Here is a 20,716-nt window from a genome sequence, read left to right on the forward strand (position 1 = left end):
AAATTTAAGCCGATTTTTATGGATTTTTTTAGCGATATATATCATGGTTTTATAGAACTTACTGTAATATTACGCCCTTACGACAAGTAGTTTAATTTTAAAAATTCAAAGTTTGAGAAAATGAGTAGTTTTTTCGACGTTAGCTAAAATTAAAATTAGACAATTTACTTGGTATAACAATATAATACTTGGTCTTAATAAACATAATAAACCATTAAAGTCCTACGAAAACTGGTTCAAATATAATAATTGTTAATTTTTGAAAAGTTGCTTTTTGAAAATACTCCGAGTTAACGTGTTCGTTCGTTTTCAATTATGTGTAGTAAATCCACTCATAAATTAATTTATTTTTTATTGATTAAGTCGATTATTTACACATATCGGGAAGTTCATGTAACTTGCCTCAAGGCTAAATACCAATACCAACTTTTTTTTTTTTTTTTATTTATTTTTTTTCTTTCGATTTCTCTCGTTTGTGTCACAATAGCTTATAAGATGAGATTAAGTTGTATCATGATAGATATTTTAATTATTAAAAATTAAAAAAAAAATTCTAGTTTTTGAAAATATATGACACGGTTTATTTTTGTAGCTCTGTTTATAAATTCAATGTGAAGATCATTGTGTAAGGTCTTATTGCTTATGAATCATGGAGCATTAGTAATCTGTTATTTGTGATGTTATAATTGGTTTGGTTTTCACAATATAATTGCTCAAAGTCAAATTGTACCTCTGTGCTTTGTATGTATATATTGTATTTATATGTATATGTATATTATACCTCTGTGGGTGTAAATTTATCCATTTAAACGAGCAGTTTTCTCTCAATTGGCATCTCCTAGAGCAGCGTTTCTCAAACTTATTCCTTCTATCGCCCCCTTTGAAGATCAAAATTTTTGTATCGCCCCCCTACCGAATTTTTTATACAATCTCTGAAAACTGTTTCTTTTATTACTTTTATTAATATAGTTATAGTGTGATATATTAGTTGATGCAACCTTACATTCTAAATTGGACATTTTTACCAGTGAAAGCAAATAAAACGCAACTTTATGACATTAATCATATATTTTATATATTATAATCAAATTAATATAAACAGTATATAAAATTTTATTTTCAAACTCTAATGAGAAGGATGAATTTGATGTTTTTTTACAAGTTTGTCAATATCAGGTTCCATTGCACTCAAAAACAGTCGTAAGTCACCGCGTTTGGTAATTTGCAATTGATTTCTGTTTTTAGTAAGTAGCATTGTCACAGTGCTAAATCCACGTTCACACAAATATGACGATGGAAATGCTAGTAAAAATTTTTGAACAACCAACCACAAGCCAGGATATAAGTGCTGAATTGACTTCTGTAGCCAAAATTGTTGGTAACCATCTTTAAATTTGATTTTTAACTCTTCATTTGTTTTTAATTCTATAAGTTCTTCTTCTAGCTGGGCTGATGCTTCTACATTTGCATTTGAAAAAGGGTCTAATACCCAGCCTGGTATTTCCAAATTCAAAATATCTTGAAATCTTTCAATAAAATTTTCATGAAGATTTTCCAAATGTTGGCAGTACACGAGCAAGTCTTCGTTGCACGATACCGATAAATTTGGAAAATTATGAAACTCCCGTCTGCCAATATTTTTCTTATGTAATAACAGTTTTGCTATAAAAGCAGCGATGATATTTTTGTTTTTATTAAATTTAAGCCATCGCCTTGAAGTTGTAGATTCATATTGTTGAGTAATGCATAAAGATCTGTGAGATATGCTATATCATTTTTTGATGATATCAGGTCTTTACACAACTGTGTGTCCTTATTTTCTAAAAACTCAACAACGGAGTCAAAGAGATTGTAAAAACGGGTCAGACAATTTCCTTTGATAGCCAACGCACTTCTGTGTGAAATAACAATCTGTTGAATTCTTCATCATTAGCGGTACACAGCTGATTGAACAATCTCTCATTTAAAGAGTTGTGTCGGATTTTATTAATAGCTCTGATGACATGTTGCAATGCTTGATGCAATCGTTCACTTAAGTTTTTGGCAACTAGATGCTGTCGATGTATCACGCAATGCACAGCAAGAACATTGGGAATTTTATTTTTTAGGTAGGCTATGAATCCTTTTTGACAACCCTCATAGCTGGAGCACCATCAGTAGCAACTGATATAATATTCTTCAATGGAATATCTTTCTCATCAAAAAACTTTTCCAATGTTTTGAATATGGTTTCTCCTTTTGTATCTGTCTCTAAATTTCTAACAAATAGAAGTTCTTGGCATACTTCTTCATCTTTAATGAACCTCACGTAAGTCAACAACAATGCTTCATTATTTGGTAAAGTAGACTCATCCAATTGGAGTGAAAATTTACAAGACTTCAAATGATTGCATAATAATTCTTCAATATTTTCAGCCATTTCATCAATTCGTCTTTGCACAGAACTATTACTCAAAGGAATTTTGCGAATTATATCTGCTGCTGGTTTATGTAGCACAGTAGTTATAACTTCTTTTACTGCTGGCAAAATTAATGATTCTCCAATAGTGTGTGGTTTACCTGTTTGGGCAATTAACCGAGAGATATTGTATGACGCTCGAAGTCCGTCATCGTCCTGCTTAGCAGCTACAGAAAAAAGTTTTGACACACTAGGCTGAGCAATATACATCTTTTCCAGATTTCGAAAGTAATCAACATTTTTATCCTTCTTATCCGGATGCATTCTATTCAAATGATCTTGAAGTCTTGAGGGCTTCATTGCTTCATTTGAAAATGTTTTTGAACACAGAAGGCATAAAGGCATACATGGGTTTACAGAATTTTCTATGAATCCATATTTAATATATTCTGCATTGTACTGACGCATCTTTTTTTTTGCTTGCGACATGGCTTTTCTTTTAAAAATTACGCGAAAAATGTTGGGTGCAATCACTTTTAAAAGTTAATTTAGTGAACTGTAATATAGAATTATCCCGTCACCACAAAAAAAAGGAATAAAAACAACTATTATCTTTGCGAAATATCTTGATCTAATTTACATGCTTCTGCACTCATTACTCTACTTTTCTAGACTGTTTCAATTTATAATATTACAGATATTTATATGCAAAAATTTTTAAATATTAAAATTACCGTAGTTAAAGGTGCACTCCCCCCCGTCGGGAGATTTGTATGTACCGCTATCATTGCGAGGTTGTCTATACCTGGTGAATTAGTCTATCTTTATGGAGTATTATGTTTTTGAGAACAGGTATTACATCTATATCTTTTAAAGCAATTGTATTGTAAATGACCCTTTTTTAAACAATTAGAACATATACCCTTGCCGCTAATAAAACTTTCCGATCAGATTACGTCATGGAAAGAAATTTGGAACAGTTTATTATAGAATGATTATCTTTGCATGCATTGTCAATATTAATTGATCGGAAGAATAAATATTTTTTTTACAATTGTGTTTAATAAAAGTATTTAAATTTAATCTCCCTAATGCCGTTTTTCATTGGCCTAAAAATGCAAAAATTTCCAACACAGTCGGTAAATGCTTTTGGGATATGTTAGTATTTAACTCCAAGTGAGTTGGAAATTGGTATATTAATTTTTGGTAAAAAGCTATAAAATGGCATCAAAATCATTCAAATACCATGGAAACACGACCAAACATTGAAAGTACCAATTAATCGTTGGGATACAAATTCTGGTAAACTTTAAAATGTAAAGTAAATACAATACAACAACCAACATTTTTCGCGAGGCCTTTCATCGCCCCCCTGGAGTTCAATATCGCCCACCAGGGGGCGATATCGCCCACTTTGAGAAAGACTGTCCTAGAGGGATGTCGAGCTCATAGGAAAGAGAGCGAGGCAATAAAGCAGCTCTTGTCGACACTTATTTAATACAATTGCTTTGCGTCAGCGTAACTCAAGTCCTTACACCATTCCATTAAATCTATTCGGTCTATTCTACATACAAATCTATTTTCCACTCACTGTTCAATTGAGTATTCAGCTCGGATCTAGGTACATAAACACGCCATGGATATAAAGAAAAACGATATAATGGAAACACGAACGGTATAATTGATATTTGCTTTAAGAAATTGAATTTCTCAAGTAAGAATTAGTGATTGTATGGTTTACTTGTTCTGTTTTTAACAGATCTAATGAACTTACCATAGCTTGTTAGTATTAGAGGTGACTGGATACGGTTGTGTTAGGTTACGGTAGCGACAGTCGTCAAAACTATACTGGTTTTGAGATAGGCTCCAAAGAGAGAAAGATGAAGTATGTTTGTTCGAACAAGTTTCCATTATTATATTGAGTCAGCGTTTTGATTGATAATTTACTGTTACTTGATGATAAAAGTACTACTACCCATCAAATACTTGAAAATGTTATTTGCAACTAGTATGCTTATATGAAAAGGCAGGTTAAAATCACATTCATAATGTTGAACTTACTATTTTCAATATTACGAAAATTAACAAAAATTATGAAAATGAAATTCTTGACTGCCTAGAATAATTGCTAAGTATTTTTAAATGGTTACGAAGAAAATTGATCAAAATTTTATAATAAGTTTGAAAGCTGAGAAAACATACAGATCCAAAAATATAGTATAAAATATAACATATAACCGAATAATGAAGTTTTTAGTGAGTAATTCAGATTTAAAACAAGCTCATTTAAAGAGACAGATTTTTATTGCATTCTTGAATAGTATTTGTTATTTTAAAATCATTTTAATTTCTATGCATTCACTCCCCGGATTAACATAACTAAAATACACCGTCCCGGTTTTAACTTGAAAAATATGGCCACCTTACTTGTGTACCGAATTGTTTTAAAGGGCCAAATGTAAGTTTTCTTGTTCGATTTCTTTTAATAATAACTGATACTAGTATAGATAAAAATCACTTTGTTATTAAATTCCCGTAGGGCAAGTTATAATAATCGCAAAAACAAAAATGAAAATTTTGGCATCTCTCTACGTTTCAAAGGTTTCTGAACATTTTCGCATACCTTGGAAAAAATAGATGTATGAGTGTGCAGATACAAATTTTCATCGACGACGCGAATTAAATAAACTGAACAATTAAAAATACATTTGATTTCTATTGATAAGGAGACGTGCTGATTAGTTTTTGGCAAATTCAGGTTCAGCAATTTTGGAATACGGGGCAAAAAGTTTCAGAGAACGAATAAAGCGTCCATTTTGAATTATTTAAAAAAGATTTTATTTGTATTAACGAAATGAAGAACTGATTAAATTTTGAGAAAGGCAGGTCTAGCGGTTGCGCAGATCCAATAAAACAAGGGAAAAAAATGCAATTTGGCGATCAAAAATAATCATTAGACATATGGACATCAAATTTTCAGATATTTTATATGGGTTTCACTAATAAGTACAAACTTTGTTTATATTTTTATGAGTTTCGTACCAATGTTTATCTTTTAGTCTGCAACGCAGCGCTTACGCGCTTCGAAATTTTATCTTTTTAACAGTCACTTTCAAACATTTCATTATAAAAAAAAATTCAAAAATTTAAATATTTAAAACAAGTCAGTTGTTTTCATAAATTTCAAAATTCTCAAAAATTTGTTGTGTTTTTAGGTTTTCAAAAAAGTATCAAAACATGTTATAAAAATTCGAATTTTTAGTACGGGAAGCTCAAGCAATTTGCCTTAAGGCACGATACCATGCACCACTAAATTTGCTGTAAGTTGAACATTAGTAGTTAATTACCAGCATTTATTTTTGTTTTATGTGAAAAAATACTGGGTTGTATTACCTCATTCTACTGAGTATCTAATGCACAATACAATTCTATTCTACGGTTTCTTGCAAAAGTCTGCTCTGCTCCATCTGAAACAAAGAAGATTTGAGTTGAAAAATGCTAGCCAATGGAAAATATGCATAATGCATGAATTTTCCAGTTTTCAAGTTTTTTCACTATATGACAGCAATGTTTAGAGCGAATTTTACAACGAAAAACACGTGCAGGCGAATCCTTTACTTGGCATGCGTTCTTGTGCCCTGTTCATGATGCAGAACATAGTTTGCGATGTATAGAAGGCAGAATCAACATCGATACTTCCAAATATTCCTAAACTTTTAAGGAACAGCAATAAAAAATTATATCTTGTCAAATTTTTAAAATACTTAAAATAATTTTTACAGCTACATTTTTCATAAATTAATAATGAGATTCTGTAATTAGGATTTGTAGCCATAGACCATAGATAACTTATATCCTTACACTGTAGTATAAGGTCTATGTTTGTAGCAATACAATGCTTAAAGATTCAGTAGTTTCTACTCCAAACAGGGCATCTATTTTTTGTCACTTCACTTGACAGTTTTTTTTTATCATAATCTCACTTCTTTTCTAAAACTTGTGCAAAAAGATTATACTAAACAGCAGAATATCAACCAATGGTCAACATAATATTAAAAGTGTTCTTAAAAATACCTTGGACAATAAATTCTATGCATAATTCTATTATTGAATGAATATCTTTTATCAAAATAAATTAAGAGAATCTCACTTCTTTTTTAAAATTTGTGCAAAAAGGATATATTAACCTGCACCTACAACGAATGGTCAACATAATATTAGAAATTTTCTTAAATTACCTAGTGCAAGATATTTTAAATTATGCATAATACTATTACTGAATGAATATTTTTTGTTAAATAAATTAAGAGAAACTCACTTCTTTTCTAAAATTTCTGCAAAAAGGTTATACTAAAATGCAGAATATCAACCTATAGTCAACATAATAATGGATTTTTTTTGGAAATACCTAGGACAATATATTTTATGCATAATTAATTACTGAATAAATATTTTTTGTTAAAAGAAATTAAGAGAAACTCACTTCTTTTCTAAAATTTGTGCAAAAAGGTTATACTAACCTGCAGAATGTCAACCAATGGTCAACACAATAATGGAAATTTTCTTAGAAATACCTAGGACAATATATTTTACACATAATTCTATTACTTAATAAATATTTTTTGTTACAAGAAATTAAGAGAATCTCACTTCTTCTTAAAAATTCGTGCAAAAAGGTTAAACTAACCTTTAGAATATCCACCAATGGTCAACATAATAATGGAAATTCTCTTAAAAATAACTAAGATAAGATATTTTAAATTATGCATAATACTATTACTGAATGAATATTTTTTGTTAAAAGAAATGAAGAAAATCCCTCATTTTAATAAGATTTGATGCGCAAAAGCGGTGGTGCATTTAAAGTACTTAGGAGTGCATTGTTTAAAATATAATTTGATGAATTAAATGAATATATTAATTCGAAATTAAAATATAAAAGTTTAGTTTAAATATTTACAAGTAGGGGAGACTGGGTACGGTTGTGCCAGAGTACGGTAGTAGCAGTTGTCCGAAGGATCCGAAGGAAAAAAGATGAATGGTTGTCGCAACAAAAAAAAAAACAATTAACCTAATTTCGACATTGCATAAGACTACATTTAAATGGCTTTTTATGGCTTGATTTTAATTATGGACCAGCTGCCAAAATCATGGCATTATTAATTTTTTAGTTATTTTATAACAGATTTCAGATGAACATCAAAATCAATAATAAGTATTAGACTCTGTAATTAAAGTGCAACTTTTCAGTAGATTCTTTTTTATCTCATTACATCTGCCAACCTATTGAGAATCTGCTCCAAGAATCTTCTGCAGAAACGAGGAGGCAGTAGAAAACAAACCGTTTACGGTTCATGCATCGGTTAACACATGGAATGTTTTATGACTACATTTCGGTTCTTTATGCTTTCACACTAACCGATTTTCAAAATAAACAACTTCTTGCAAAATATTCGAATGCGAAGATAGTCCTTTTATTATATGGAAATTGTCTTTAGCTGAACTCGTGTCGAAAATTTTAATATATATTGAAAGACAAATAAAATAATTTTCTTGAACAATATGGAAAAGAAACAGAATATACAGTATTGGCAAAATAAAGCAAATCATGTTTCTTGGATGCTTGATGGAACTTCCAGCTTTTGTTAATAAATTCATGAGAATTGGTTGGTCATATCTAGTCCTGATTCTGAAGGAATATACATATACTTATTTATCAGGACCAACTTGATAAAATTGATTTGAAGTGAAAATTAAGTGAGTTAAATACCCAAACGTGACGTATGAATTTTGCAATGTTTGTAATGAAAATCCCTAATTAGATCTTACATACTCTACTCTTTCTAAGGGATGGGTCTAGTATTAGCATTTTTATGTAAAAAAATATAATTTTTAATTAGTATAAGGTCGAAGATCAATCAGATGATACCAGTCTAGTTGATACAAATAATGGCTTTATATTTATTTATTACTATCATCAAAGTACATAATAATTTTACCTCGAAGATCAACCTGATGATATCAGATTTGCTGACATCATATATATAAATTTACACACACACATATGTATATCGTATATGAATTTAATAGATATAATAACTTGATTTTATATACAACAATTGCATAAATAAACAAATTGTAATATAGTGAGACGACAAAATTTGCGGATTGGACATGGCTTCAACTATGGTTTGTCGGTTTTCAAAAACCGGTTTTAAAAACCGTTTTTTGGCGAAAATTATGGAATTCAAAAATCGGTATTTTTAGCGGAAAAAGTCGGTTTTCACTGTATAAATGGAAAATGACAAATATAGCCAAATTTACAAGATAGTTTCAAGCGTTTTGATTCTTGGAATCATATTGGCTCAATAGCATTTGGAATCTTATCAGTCTGCTATGGTTTCCATAAAGGTTTTGTGTTATCTAATGTATATATTAATTTAGATTTTTATACCAGTATGTATATTATTTTAAATCAGCGTGACTTCTTGAAAAAGTAACTTCCTCTACTCAAACTTAAAGAGTTTTAAGCCCTAAAAGCCACAAATAAAATAACAAAAAACTTAGAATTAATATATCATCAGGCTTTAAAAACAAATTAAGCCTAGCTTGATTGCAAGTGATAGAGTATTTTCTATTTTTTTAAATTTTGTGAGTAAACAAAAGACACGTCTAAGTAACAAATCGATATCAAACATATTTTCTTAAACAAAAAAATAATTAGAATTTTTAAAATTAATTAATAAAAATTGCCCGGAATAGAAATTACTCGGGGTTTAGCTTAATTGTTTTTAAAACTAAAATTGATATTAACAAGTATATATCAACATATATTTTTCATTTTGTTTTTATTTTAATCAACATATATCTTTTATTTTGTTTTTAAATTAATAAATGTTTTTTATTTAAAAATGTATTATTTTTAATCATTCGAAAACTTTCTTTCGACTATCATAAAATGTATATCATAAAATATAAACATGCAATAACGAATGATTATTTTCAATGATATTTAATCCAGATAAACTATTATTTTTGAAATTATTTAAAATTGAAATAATTTTGTTTACTATCCATAAAATTGAACAATAAATAAAAACAGTCAAATTCTGCTTTAAATCGCACTAAATTTGCTGATAAATTTTTGTTATTACAATAATTCGAGCAAAAATTGATTTTCTACATAAAATTCGAAAACCGGTTTTCTGGTAAAATTATAATTCGAAAACCAATTTTCTGAAATGTCGGTTTTTGTATAAATCCTAGCTTCAAGTTAATTTAACTATGTATAATGCAAAGATTGGATTAAAAAAAATTAATAACAATGGTTAAAATTTTAAATTTTTTATAATTTCAATATATATCATGAATGCTGAATATGTATCTAAATTGAAAAAACAGATTCAGACATCTAATTTTTGTAATTGCTGAATGGTTTAAAAATATACGTCAATTGTCCGAGTCACTTAGTAGTATATTATATAGTTGTATATAGTATTAACTAAAAATTATTGTATATATGTTAGGAATTTTACATTTTATATGAAATATTTGAAAATAAAACCTAAACACCGCAAAATATTATTAGTATTAATCTGATAATAAAAGTGATCACTATACCATCTTCAATATTTTCTTCCAAAATCCTCGGTGTCTCATTCATCAAATAGAGTCGTTATCTTTTCTCTCCAATGGATTTCATCGGCAATAATTTTATCGGGCATAATTTTTTAGGTACACTTTCTTTTAAGAAAATGCTCGTAATCCCGGAATAAATTATTTTTAATTAATGGCAGTTGTTATAATATTTAGGCGCGAAATAAAACGCTCGGGCAGCTCTCGATTCCAATTAAACTTATTAAACAGGGATTAGTGTCTATACTTTACGAGGGGATTATTAAGGAATCTCACAAAGGCGGAATGATTCCAAGAATTAGGTCCGAGGAAAAAGATGTTTCAAAATGTTTTCTGAATTTAAAATATTCTCATCTTTTTACTTTATAATTTTTACTTATTACGAATTCCTTGAAGTTGTTTCAAAGGAATTATTCTGTAAATAATTATGATGGAATTTATATGAATTTTAACAAGTGAGTTGTACATATTTTTTTGAGAAATTTTGAAAATATTATTCAGAAAAAACATTAACAGCTTTGTAAAAATTTACCGCTTTGTTTAGTGATGTTTATTTTTATCATTTTTTTATTTAAAACTTAACAACTATATGCTAGTCATCAAAGCACTGAAATTTCATTCTAAAATTCTTTTCATACTCACGTTTGCTATATTTTATAGATTTTTTTAAATATAATATTTTTTTTAGTTTGGATGCAAACGAATAATATTTATTTATAAAAAATATTATTTTATATGGTGACCACAACAAGAACATTTTTATTATCACAATTTTTATTATTATATTATAATTTTCATACCTATCATGAAAGGGCAGCTGGTATAAATATTAGGTTGGTCCTTAATATGAATATTCTCAAATTTTCCTGCTCCCAAGGATTTTATTTGTATTTCAGATTTTTTTATCAATTTGGAAATATTTGAGCCCCTGTAATGTTTGAATGTACTATGTATAGTTTGCTATGAACAATAAACCAAAAAAAATCAGAAATTAAAACTATTTATGTAATTTATAATTTTTACATCATATTTATATTTTGTAATTATGAAAAGAATCAAATATCAATCGAAGATTGAGCTTTTAGTTTTCAGTTAACTTTAAATATAATACTCTAACACTTACTACTTAAGTTCAGTAAATTGAAATAAAAAAAACAATACTATAATTTTCTACCCAAGCTAAGAACTATTTTAAAACTCATCTTTTATAATAAAGTACACATAAATTCAAATTATAAAAATAAATATGATGAATGTGATATTTCTAAGAAAAATAATTTGAAGACAAATGCAGCTGAGAAAATGTGTCCCGTAAGACTACAATAATTATAACGTATGATGATAAAATGTCTAGAAACCTTTTATCTTTATATAAATTTAACAAATAAAACCTTTATAATAAAATAAATATTTTATATGCTATTGCTTAATTTTTGTCATTCAAAATTTAAAATAAAAATTAAATAAAATATTTTTAAATTGGCATAAATTAAAACCTGTATGAAAATTATTTTGGATAATGGTTTCTTTATCATTGTTAACTTAATAAATAATTTTGAGAGCTTGTGTTAGTTATCATAACATTTAATTATTTTTTTGATTTACTAATGTTGAAATAATAATGCTCAGATTTGATGAGTTAAAAAAATTGATTCAATGAAGTCTAATTCGAAACTTGTATTTAAATAAAACTTGATTTCTAACGGTTTCTTTAGTCACATTTTCCAATTTTAAAATATTTTAATGCTCTGTTTAAACATCAAATTAAGACAGATAAAGTCTTGTTATATCATTGATGACCTCTGCTCATAGAACCGTGAATAGGTGCAATAATTAGTTCCTGTGCCTTATCATCATTATAAGTTAAAAGTCGACTCTGAACAAAAATGGGCAAAAATTATGAAAATTTGATTTCTTTAAAATTATTTGCATTAAAGAAAATAAGCAAAATGACCCAAACTAGTGAGGTGGGTGGCATCGTGCCTTAAGGCAAATTTCTGGAACTTCCCGTACTGTAACGAAATGTTCGAGGAATACTGAATGTTTTCAAATAGATTATTATAAATATTGTCAAATTGTCTAATAATCATAAGAATTATATAAACTGAATTGCAAAGTTGAAATTATTTGTAAAGTGTATTAGAACTATAGTCAGAATTAAAAATAAAATCTGAATTATTTTCGTTATACAAAATATTAAAAAAAAAATTGAAACAAATTTTTTTTTTCCAAAATTAATTATTTTCTTAAGACAAGCAGAAAGTTTTTTGAATCAATTAAATCGGACGCTTAGTTCTCTAAAAAACTGCCATTTTTTACATATTTAGCTCTGTATCTTCGAAATGGCTGAGTCTGCCTTTGCCAAAAACTAATAAACACTTCTCCCAATCATTACTAATTGAATGTTTTTTAAATCATTCAAATCGGATACTCCGTTCTCTCAAAAAGTCGATTTCTATTTTCTGCACTCTTTGCTCCGTATCTCCGAAACGGCTGGATCTGCCTTAGCCAAAAACTAATCAGCTCTCCTACCTATCTATAGGAATCGAATGTTTTTTGAACCATTCAAATCGGTTGATCCGTGCGCCCGAAAACGTGACTGGAATTCTGTCGAACTTCCCGTACCGTAGAAAAATGTTCGAGAAATATTAAATGTTTTCAAATAGATTATTATAAGTAAATACTGTAACATTGTCTAATATTTAGAAGAATTATATAAACTGAATTAAATTAAAATCTGAATTATTTTCCATATATGAGAAAAATTTTTTTTGAAAAAAAAAATTGAAAAAAAAATTAAAACAATTTTTTTTTTCAAAAACAATTATTTTGTTAAAACAAGCAGCAAGTTTTGAATCGGTTGATACGTACGCCCGAGAACGTGGACAAAAAATTGTATCCATACATACATACACACACACAAACAACCATTTTTTCTGAGATATGCCAAAATGTTCAGAAACCCTCAAAACGTCGAAAAATGTAAAAATTCTCAATTTCGATTTTTCGAAGATTACAATAACTTACCCTAAGAGAAGTTAAAAATGTTCTTTTTTTCTTATAATAAAAAACTAAAAAATTACCTCACTTTGGTTGATAAAATAAAACTTACCAGAAAAACTTCTAAACGGAACCAAAGAAGAAGAGCAAACAGAAAGCGTACTATAATATACTATAATGACGTACTGGAATCGAATTGAACAATGACAACTGGAAATATACTATACCCAAACTGGATAGAACCCGAACTAGAAACGAACGCACTAGAACCGAACGCACTAGAACCGAAAGCACTAGAACCGAACGCATTAGAACCGAACGCATTAGAACCGAACGCACTAGAACCGAACTGCAAGCGAAGTAGCTAAAACTGGGCACGAACAGGAACAGACTGACCTCATGTCGGAAGCCTAAGGAAGGTTAAGTTTTTTGGAGGAGAGACAGGTAATTCGGTGGGCACATTGCACCCCCGAGATGGCGACTATAATATTATCGACGCATGTAAATAGTCATTGTGGCGTCACCAATATATAAGTATATATATATATATATATATATATATATATAAACAGAAACACATTTTATTTTTTATTTGACATACTGGATATACTTTATATTTTATTAACTTCCCGCAAGAGAAGTTTGTTTTCATAAAAAAATACGATTCGCTAATTTTATGTTTTCTCGACGTTTCAAGCCATTCTGAACCAAATGAGACCAAATATGGAAAAAGTATGTGTGTGTGTGCGTGTGTGTGAACTGATTTTTTGCCGTAAATCAACGTTTTCTTAAAAACGGCTGGACCGATCAAAAATTTAAAAGCCATTCGATGTATCTCGATGAGGACTAGGGTTTTTGGTTTTGTACGACAGTCGGCCGGGCCGTTTCTTTGTAATAGCTCGCAATTCTGAATCGATTTTGAAAATTCAAAAACCGTTCGATAGATATTGGTTGGGATTCGTGCTGATTAGTTTTTGGTAAAGATCGGTCGGGCCGTTTTCTTGTAATAAAGTTTTTAAAAAAAGTAATTTGACGATTTTTATAATTTTTTTTTGACGGTATATATTATAATCTTCTAGATCTTACTAAAATATTACCGCCCTACGATAACTTGTTTAGCTTTAAAAATTCGTCAAAGTTTGCAAAAATTGATATCGTTTTTTTTGGCATTTGTCAAATTGGAACTTTCATCGACTTTTGAAATAAGTGAAAAAATTTAAAAGCCATTCGATATATCTCAATGAGCACTATTGTTTGTCAGTTTTGTGAGACGAACTGCCGAGCCGTTTCCTTGTAATTTGAAAAAGAGTGTTAAACTTTTCGTCCACATTTAAGCCCATTCTACCGAATTGATTTTAAAAAATCAAAAACTGTTCGAAAGATATTAGTTGGGAATAATACTGATTAGTTTTAGGTGAAAATCTACCGAGCCGTTTTCTTGTAATTAACTGTTGAAAAAAAAATTAAGCCGATTTTTATGAAACTTTTTTTGGCGATGTATATCATGGTGTTATAGAACTTACTGAAATATTACAGCCTTACGACCAGTAGTTTAATTTTAAAAATTCATCAAAGTATGAGAAAATGAGTAGTTTTTTGACGTTTGTTAAAATTAAAATTGGACAATTTACTTGGTATAAGGATAGATTACTTGGTCTTAATGAGCATATCAAACCATTAACATTCTACGAAAACTGGTTGAATTATAAAAATTATTGATTTGTGAAAATTTGCTTTTAGAAAATACTCCGTGTTAACGTGTTCGTTTGTTTTCAATTATGTGTAATAAATCCACTCGGAATACTTCTAATCACTCATAAATTAATTTGTTTATTATTGATTAAGTAGATTATTCACACATATCGGGAAGTTCATGTAACTTGCCTCAAGGTTAAATACCAATACCAACTAGTTTATTTCTTCATCTTATAATAAGAAGTCTAACATGTAAAATCAGAAAAACGTTTTTATTTATAAGCTTACCAAACAAGGAATATATGATTTTTTCACTAATTAAAAGATAAATTAGATTTTCACTTATTTCGGAAGTTCAATTACATGACATTTTTGATCAATAATACCAAATTAATTATTCACATTCTTAGTTTGTTCTAAACTCTTTGCTTTTGTTTTTCTGATGAGTAAATCATGATATCGAAACCAGTGTAAGTGTCAGCAAGTTTTTTTCCATGCAAAGAAAACATTAATTGAAGCTTATACCTTCCTGTTGGCAAGACGTAAGAGGGTAGTTTTGCTTCGTCAACGTGTAACTCTCCATAATAATTACCCTAAAATAAAAAAAAACTTTGAATTTATCATAAATTTAATTTATCTCATAAATCTAATTTTCTCAGTCACTATAAATAATTGAACTAAATTAGTTAAAAAACATTCATTTAATTTTCATTTAGCTAAGATAAAATTGGGCATATTCACCATTTGGTCAATCATGAAATTTCTTTCTAGATTTTTTATAATATTATTTATATTGATTGTTTCTAATTACCTTAGCTACTGGACAGCTCATTGGAAGTTTATGTCCTTTGATAAATAATAAGTCTATAATCTGTTCCTTTAGTTTTGTGAAAAAGTTGTCTGCAAAGCCACTCTGCTTACTTCCAGCATTGGGGTTTATCATGGTGCAATAATCTATGGTCATTTGAGGGAAATATTCTTTATATCGGTTGCTTACATGTTGATAAAACTGTAATGTTAGCTGCAAATAATAATGATTTGAATTAAAAGTTTATTTCCAACTGTAGTAGATCAGCATTTATATGGTGCAAGATTTTAGAAAATTGCTAAATTTTTATTGTTCATTTATTAACTTATTTAATGATAAGAAGTTATAGAATTGCTATCTAAAAAAATAGTTTTTAAATGAAAGTTCTTCAAACACCAGAAATAATACTTTCGATCTTGCTCTGAAAAAATGGTTCCAACGTTTCTGACATAGAAAAATATAAGTTTAACGGGTGATAAACAAATTTAATAGAGTAACTAAGCAATACTGTGAAACTATAAAACTGGTAATTTTTTTACATTAGCATTCTCCATGACAGTAATCAACGTAAAATTCAAAAGTACAGCTGAGTACGTTCGATTTGTTTTCTTTATTTTGTACACGTAATCATCCAAAATATATCCTTTTGCAAGATAAGCAAGTTCTGCAGATCTCAAGGTAATTCTGTAGTTCCTCTGAAATAAAATTATTTAAATTGAAAATGTATAAAAATTTATTGCGCTTAACAAAAACCATAATTCTGCAATTATTACTCACCCAACATTGCACCTCCTTGTGATGAAAAATAAAAAATAAAACTAACATTTTAAAATACATTTTGATGATATATCAGTAAAGGCTGCCAAAAATGTAATAAAAAAATAATTTTTTGCTTGGAAGCGATATAAAAATTTGTTACAATCATACAGGAGAAGAGGGCTATAATGTATTATATTTTTAATGAATAAATATATTCTAAATTGAACTTATAAGCAAACCTATATTCATGAAAATAGAACCAGATTTTTAATTTATTAAATTGAAAACTTTATTATAATTTTTTAATTTATTATAATTAGTAATTACATACAAATAAAAAACTATAATATATATATATATATATATAAAATATTGTATAATATAATAATATACTATGAAAAAGTATGTTAGTGCAATGTTAACAATAAAAGATTGCATTTTAAATACAAAATCGTGTAATTTTACTATTCTTGTAGGAACAGTAATTATTCTTTTTATTTAACACATAGAATGGTTAAATCAAGTATTAATACAACATATTATAATAAAATATATAAATTAAAATAAATTAACAACGTTGTTATAATTTTGCAATAATGTTATATTTTATAATCGTTTGTTTGCTTTGTTATGAACTCATATACTAATAAAAACAAAACAAACATTCGCAAAAAAAGTTAAAATCAAACGATAATTAAAAGTATGAGACATAAAAATCCATTTAAAAAATCTAACAACTACTTGATTTTTGTATGTAATCATCATGGAAATAAATATTTATACTTTCTATTTTTTTCAAAGTCTTTGCTTTCGTTTTTCTGAAGAGTAAGTCCTAAGATCAAAGCCGGTGTAAGAGTCAACAAGTTTCTTTCCATGCAAAGAAAATATTATCTGGAGCTTGTACCTTCCATTTGGCAAAAGGTATGAAGGTAGTTTTGTTTCATCAATATGTAACTCTGCATAATAATTATCCTATAATATGAATTAACATAACAGTAAAAAAAATTGTATTTTTATACATCATGAACAAACTAATTGTCTATCACCAATGAATAAAAATCAAATACATAGTTACCTTAAGTATGGGACAGCTCTTTGGTAGTTTATGTCCATCCGCAAATAATAGATTTATGATATGTTCCTTTAATTTTGTGAAAAAAGTATCTGCGAAACCCACCTGCTTACTTACAGCCTTTGGGTTTATCATGGTACAATAATCTATTGTCATACAAGGAAGAAATTCTTTAAATTGGTTACTTGCCTGTTGGTAAAACTGCACTGTTATCTGTAAAAATAGAAAATCATTAATTAATTTTTCAAATTAGAATTTTATTTCTAATCTTATTCTTGAATTTCTAAATTCATTATTCAAATATCTTTAAATTGGTTTATTTGAAAAATATAGTATTTATAATTCTTCAATATGAGTTATTCTTCCAATACCAAATTTTATATGGTGCAAAATTTTAGATTCCAGATGCCCTTCCAATTTTTATTCAAACATAAGTAGTGAAATTTGAATCAGCATTTAAAATATTGTATTTGAGATAAAAAATGTTCAATTCTTTTAAAAAATAAATCATTTTTTGGGTTTTCAGAACCAACTATTGATTTAATTTAAATATTTCATTTCAAGTTACTAGCAGATTTAGAATTTTATGTAGAATAATATAAAAATAATAACTGGAGTCAGAAGAAAAGTAAAGATAATATATTATTTACATTAAAATTTTCCACGACTCTAATTGTTGTAAGATTTAAAAGTACAGCCGAGTAAGTTCGATTTCTTTTCTTTATTTCGTACACATAGTCATCTGAAACATATCCCTTCTCAAGATAAACAAGTTCTGCAGATCTTAACGTGACTCTGTAATTTGTCTGAAATAAAACAATTTAAATATATTATATTTAACCAAATCCTAAAACATTTTTGCATTTATTACATACCCAACTTTGCACCTCCTTCTGATAAAAAATTAAAATTAAAACCAAAACTTTAAACCACATTTTAATGAAAGGTATGTAGAGGCAAACAAACAAGTAATAAAAAATAATTATTGTATGCAAGTAATATAAGAATTCGCTGCAATTATACAGAAGAGGAGGGCAATCGCTATGAATTGAAACATATTACTTTTATAAATTCCGATACATATAAATAAAACTGATATGCCTGTTTATAATATTAAAATAGCTGTTTTTAATATGTGCATACGAATACAAATAGGGTTCATAAACCAATTAATGAACGAAATTTTGCTTCTTTGTTCTTTTTTTGTTTTTTTTTTGCATTTCATCTTATCTTAATTTAATATATTTTAATGATCTCATATATATATATATATATATATATATATATACATAGATATATACATATATATTTACTTATTCTTATTTCACACATCTTATATTTAAATTAATTCAAACTATTACAATAAATGACGATCAGGAACACCTGATGTGGCGGCTATCTTAGGTATATATTTATCTTGAAAAAAAATCACCCAGTTTTCCCATTTTGTTATATTTTATGTAAAAGTACCTATTCATATTAAACATAGATAAAATCTGTTAATGTGTCATTGATGACTTCTGCTCATGGAACCGTAAAATTGATCAGGTGCAATAAGTAGTTTCTGTGCATAATCAGCATTTAAATTTAATAGTCATGATTTTTAAAACTGTGGAATATCTTGCTTTTATATAATCAAACTTTTTGCTTGGTGTAGATTGAAGAAAATAAATAGAATTTCACATATTTTTAATGTTTCTATATCAATGCCAAATCATAACTAATGTCTTCACACAATTCACAAGTAGGCTAGTATACTTAGTTCCACTAGAATTGAAATACGAGATGATGTTTTTTACAAACAAATTTTTTTTATCATTTAAAATAAGCGATTATACATATATATATATATATATATATATATATATTTATATATATACATATATTATTTTAATTTATTTTATATTAAGTATATTAATTTTGATGTGAAATTTGTGAGCCGAAGTTCTTCAGAAAAATATATCAAATGAAAATGGAAAATTTTATTTAATCTTCATTATGATCATAAGTTTCGACATATTATTTTATTTTGAAATATTATCATGTTAATATGACAACAAATTGAAAAAAAATCAAAATACAAAATAACTAACTAAATCAATGGTATGTATAAAACTGATTAAAATCAATATGAAAACATGTAACATTGTGACAAGACTTACAAAGTTACTCAAAATGAATGTATATATTATTAAGAATGACAATCTTCTTCATTAAATATTTTTATCATTGAATGAATGCTGAAAATCATTTCATCGTCTGAAAATTCTCATAATTTATATATATATATATATATATATATATATATATATATATATATATATATATTTATATATATATATTATGATGTGTTTGCGTACTCAAAAAACTTTATAAATTAAAATGTTCTTGCTTTATTCCTTATTAAATCTTTGCATACAAATTTAACTTAATAATTGATGTATACGAAATCTAAAACATATTATTTTTTTGTCAAAAACTGTAACTGTAAGTTTGAGAAGCATCCGCCCATTTCAGTTTATAGAAGATAGAACTTAGATTGTTTCAAATATCCCGTAATTATATGAATTTTCTGATCAATATTTACTAGAATAAATATTCATATTTTCAATTTGTTCTAAAGTCTTTGCTTTTGTTTTTCTGACGAGTAAATCGTAAGATCAAAGCCAGTGTAAGTATCAGCTACTTTTTTTCCATAATGAGAAAATAATAACTGAAGCTTGTACCTGCCTGTAGGCAAAACATATGAGGGGAGGCTTCCTTCATCAACGTGTAATTCTGCATAATAATTACCCTAAAATATAAAGATTATGAATTTTTATATACCATATATCATCTGGCTTCCTCAAAAGTTATTGTTAAGTACATTAAATTATCTTATTCTTCCTGTGACATTAACTATACGCATTTTTTAATTTCGAATCATAAATTAAAATTAAAAAAAAAAATCAAAAAACACTTGCAAAGTTGTCACTTTATAAACACTTTTATAGCAGGTATCAAGTTATGGTATAATGGTTTAATTTCTACTAGATAAAAATGGAATAAATTATGTTTCTGCAAAATGTATCTGGGAATACTTGAATTTCGATCAATGAATAATTGTATTGAATTTTATGAACATGCCTAATATGTATTTGTGATAATACATTCGACAGGGTTGTTTAATATATAATATACTATTAATATTTAATAATGACAATTTCATATTATTTTTTCAACCAATAGTTTTGTTAATCTGCTAGTTCAAATTTTACAAAAATATTAATTTCATTTTTAACATTTTTTACTTACCTTTGGTATGGGACAAGTCATTGGAAGCTTATGTCCATCCACAAATAATAGATGT

General features: G+C 27.5%; 1 protein-coding gene across 1 annotated transcript in view; it reads right to left on the reverse strand.

Annotated features, from left to right (window-relative positions):
- Positions 1-16,373, reverse strand: part of LOC113373791 — a 30,783-nt gene extending 14,410 nt beyond the window's left edge. The window contains exons 1-5 of the mRNA XM_026614065.1: positions 16,314-16,373; positions 16,076-16,231; positions 15,540-15,749; positions 15,254-15,321; positions 10,834-10,961 (exon numbers count right to left, since the gene is read on the reverse strand). Of these exons, the coding sequence (XP_026469850.1) occupies positions 10,834-10,961; positions 15,254-15,321; positions 15,540-15,749; positions 16,076-16,231; positions 16,314-16,373 (622 nt within the window). The remainder of the gene's footprint in view (positions 1-10,833; positions 10,962-15,253; positions 15,322-15,539; positions 15,750-16,075; positions 16,232-16,313) is intronic.
- Positions 16,374-20,716: the final 4,343 nt, after the last annotated feature.

Source organism: Ctenocephalides felis, unplaced genomic scaffold, assembly GCF_003426905.1.
Source record: "Ctenocephalides felis isolate EL2017-DRISC unplaced genomic scaffold, ASM342690v1 CF-g0.4_SCAFFOLD_01604, whole genome shotgun sequence".
NCBI classification, from domain to species: Eukaryota; Metazoa; Arthropoda; class Insecta; order Siphonaptera; family Pulicidae; genus Ctenocephalides; species Ctenocephalides felis.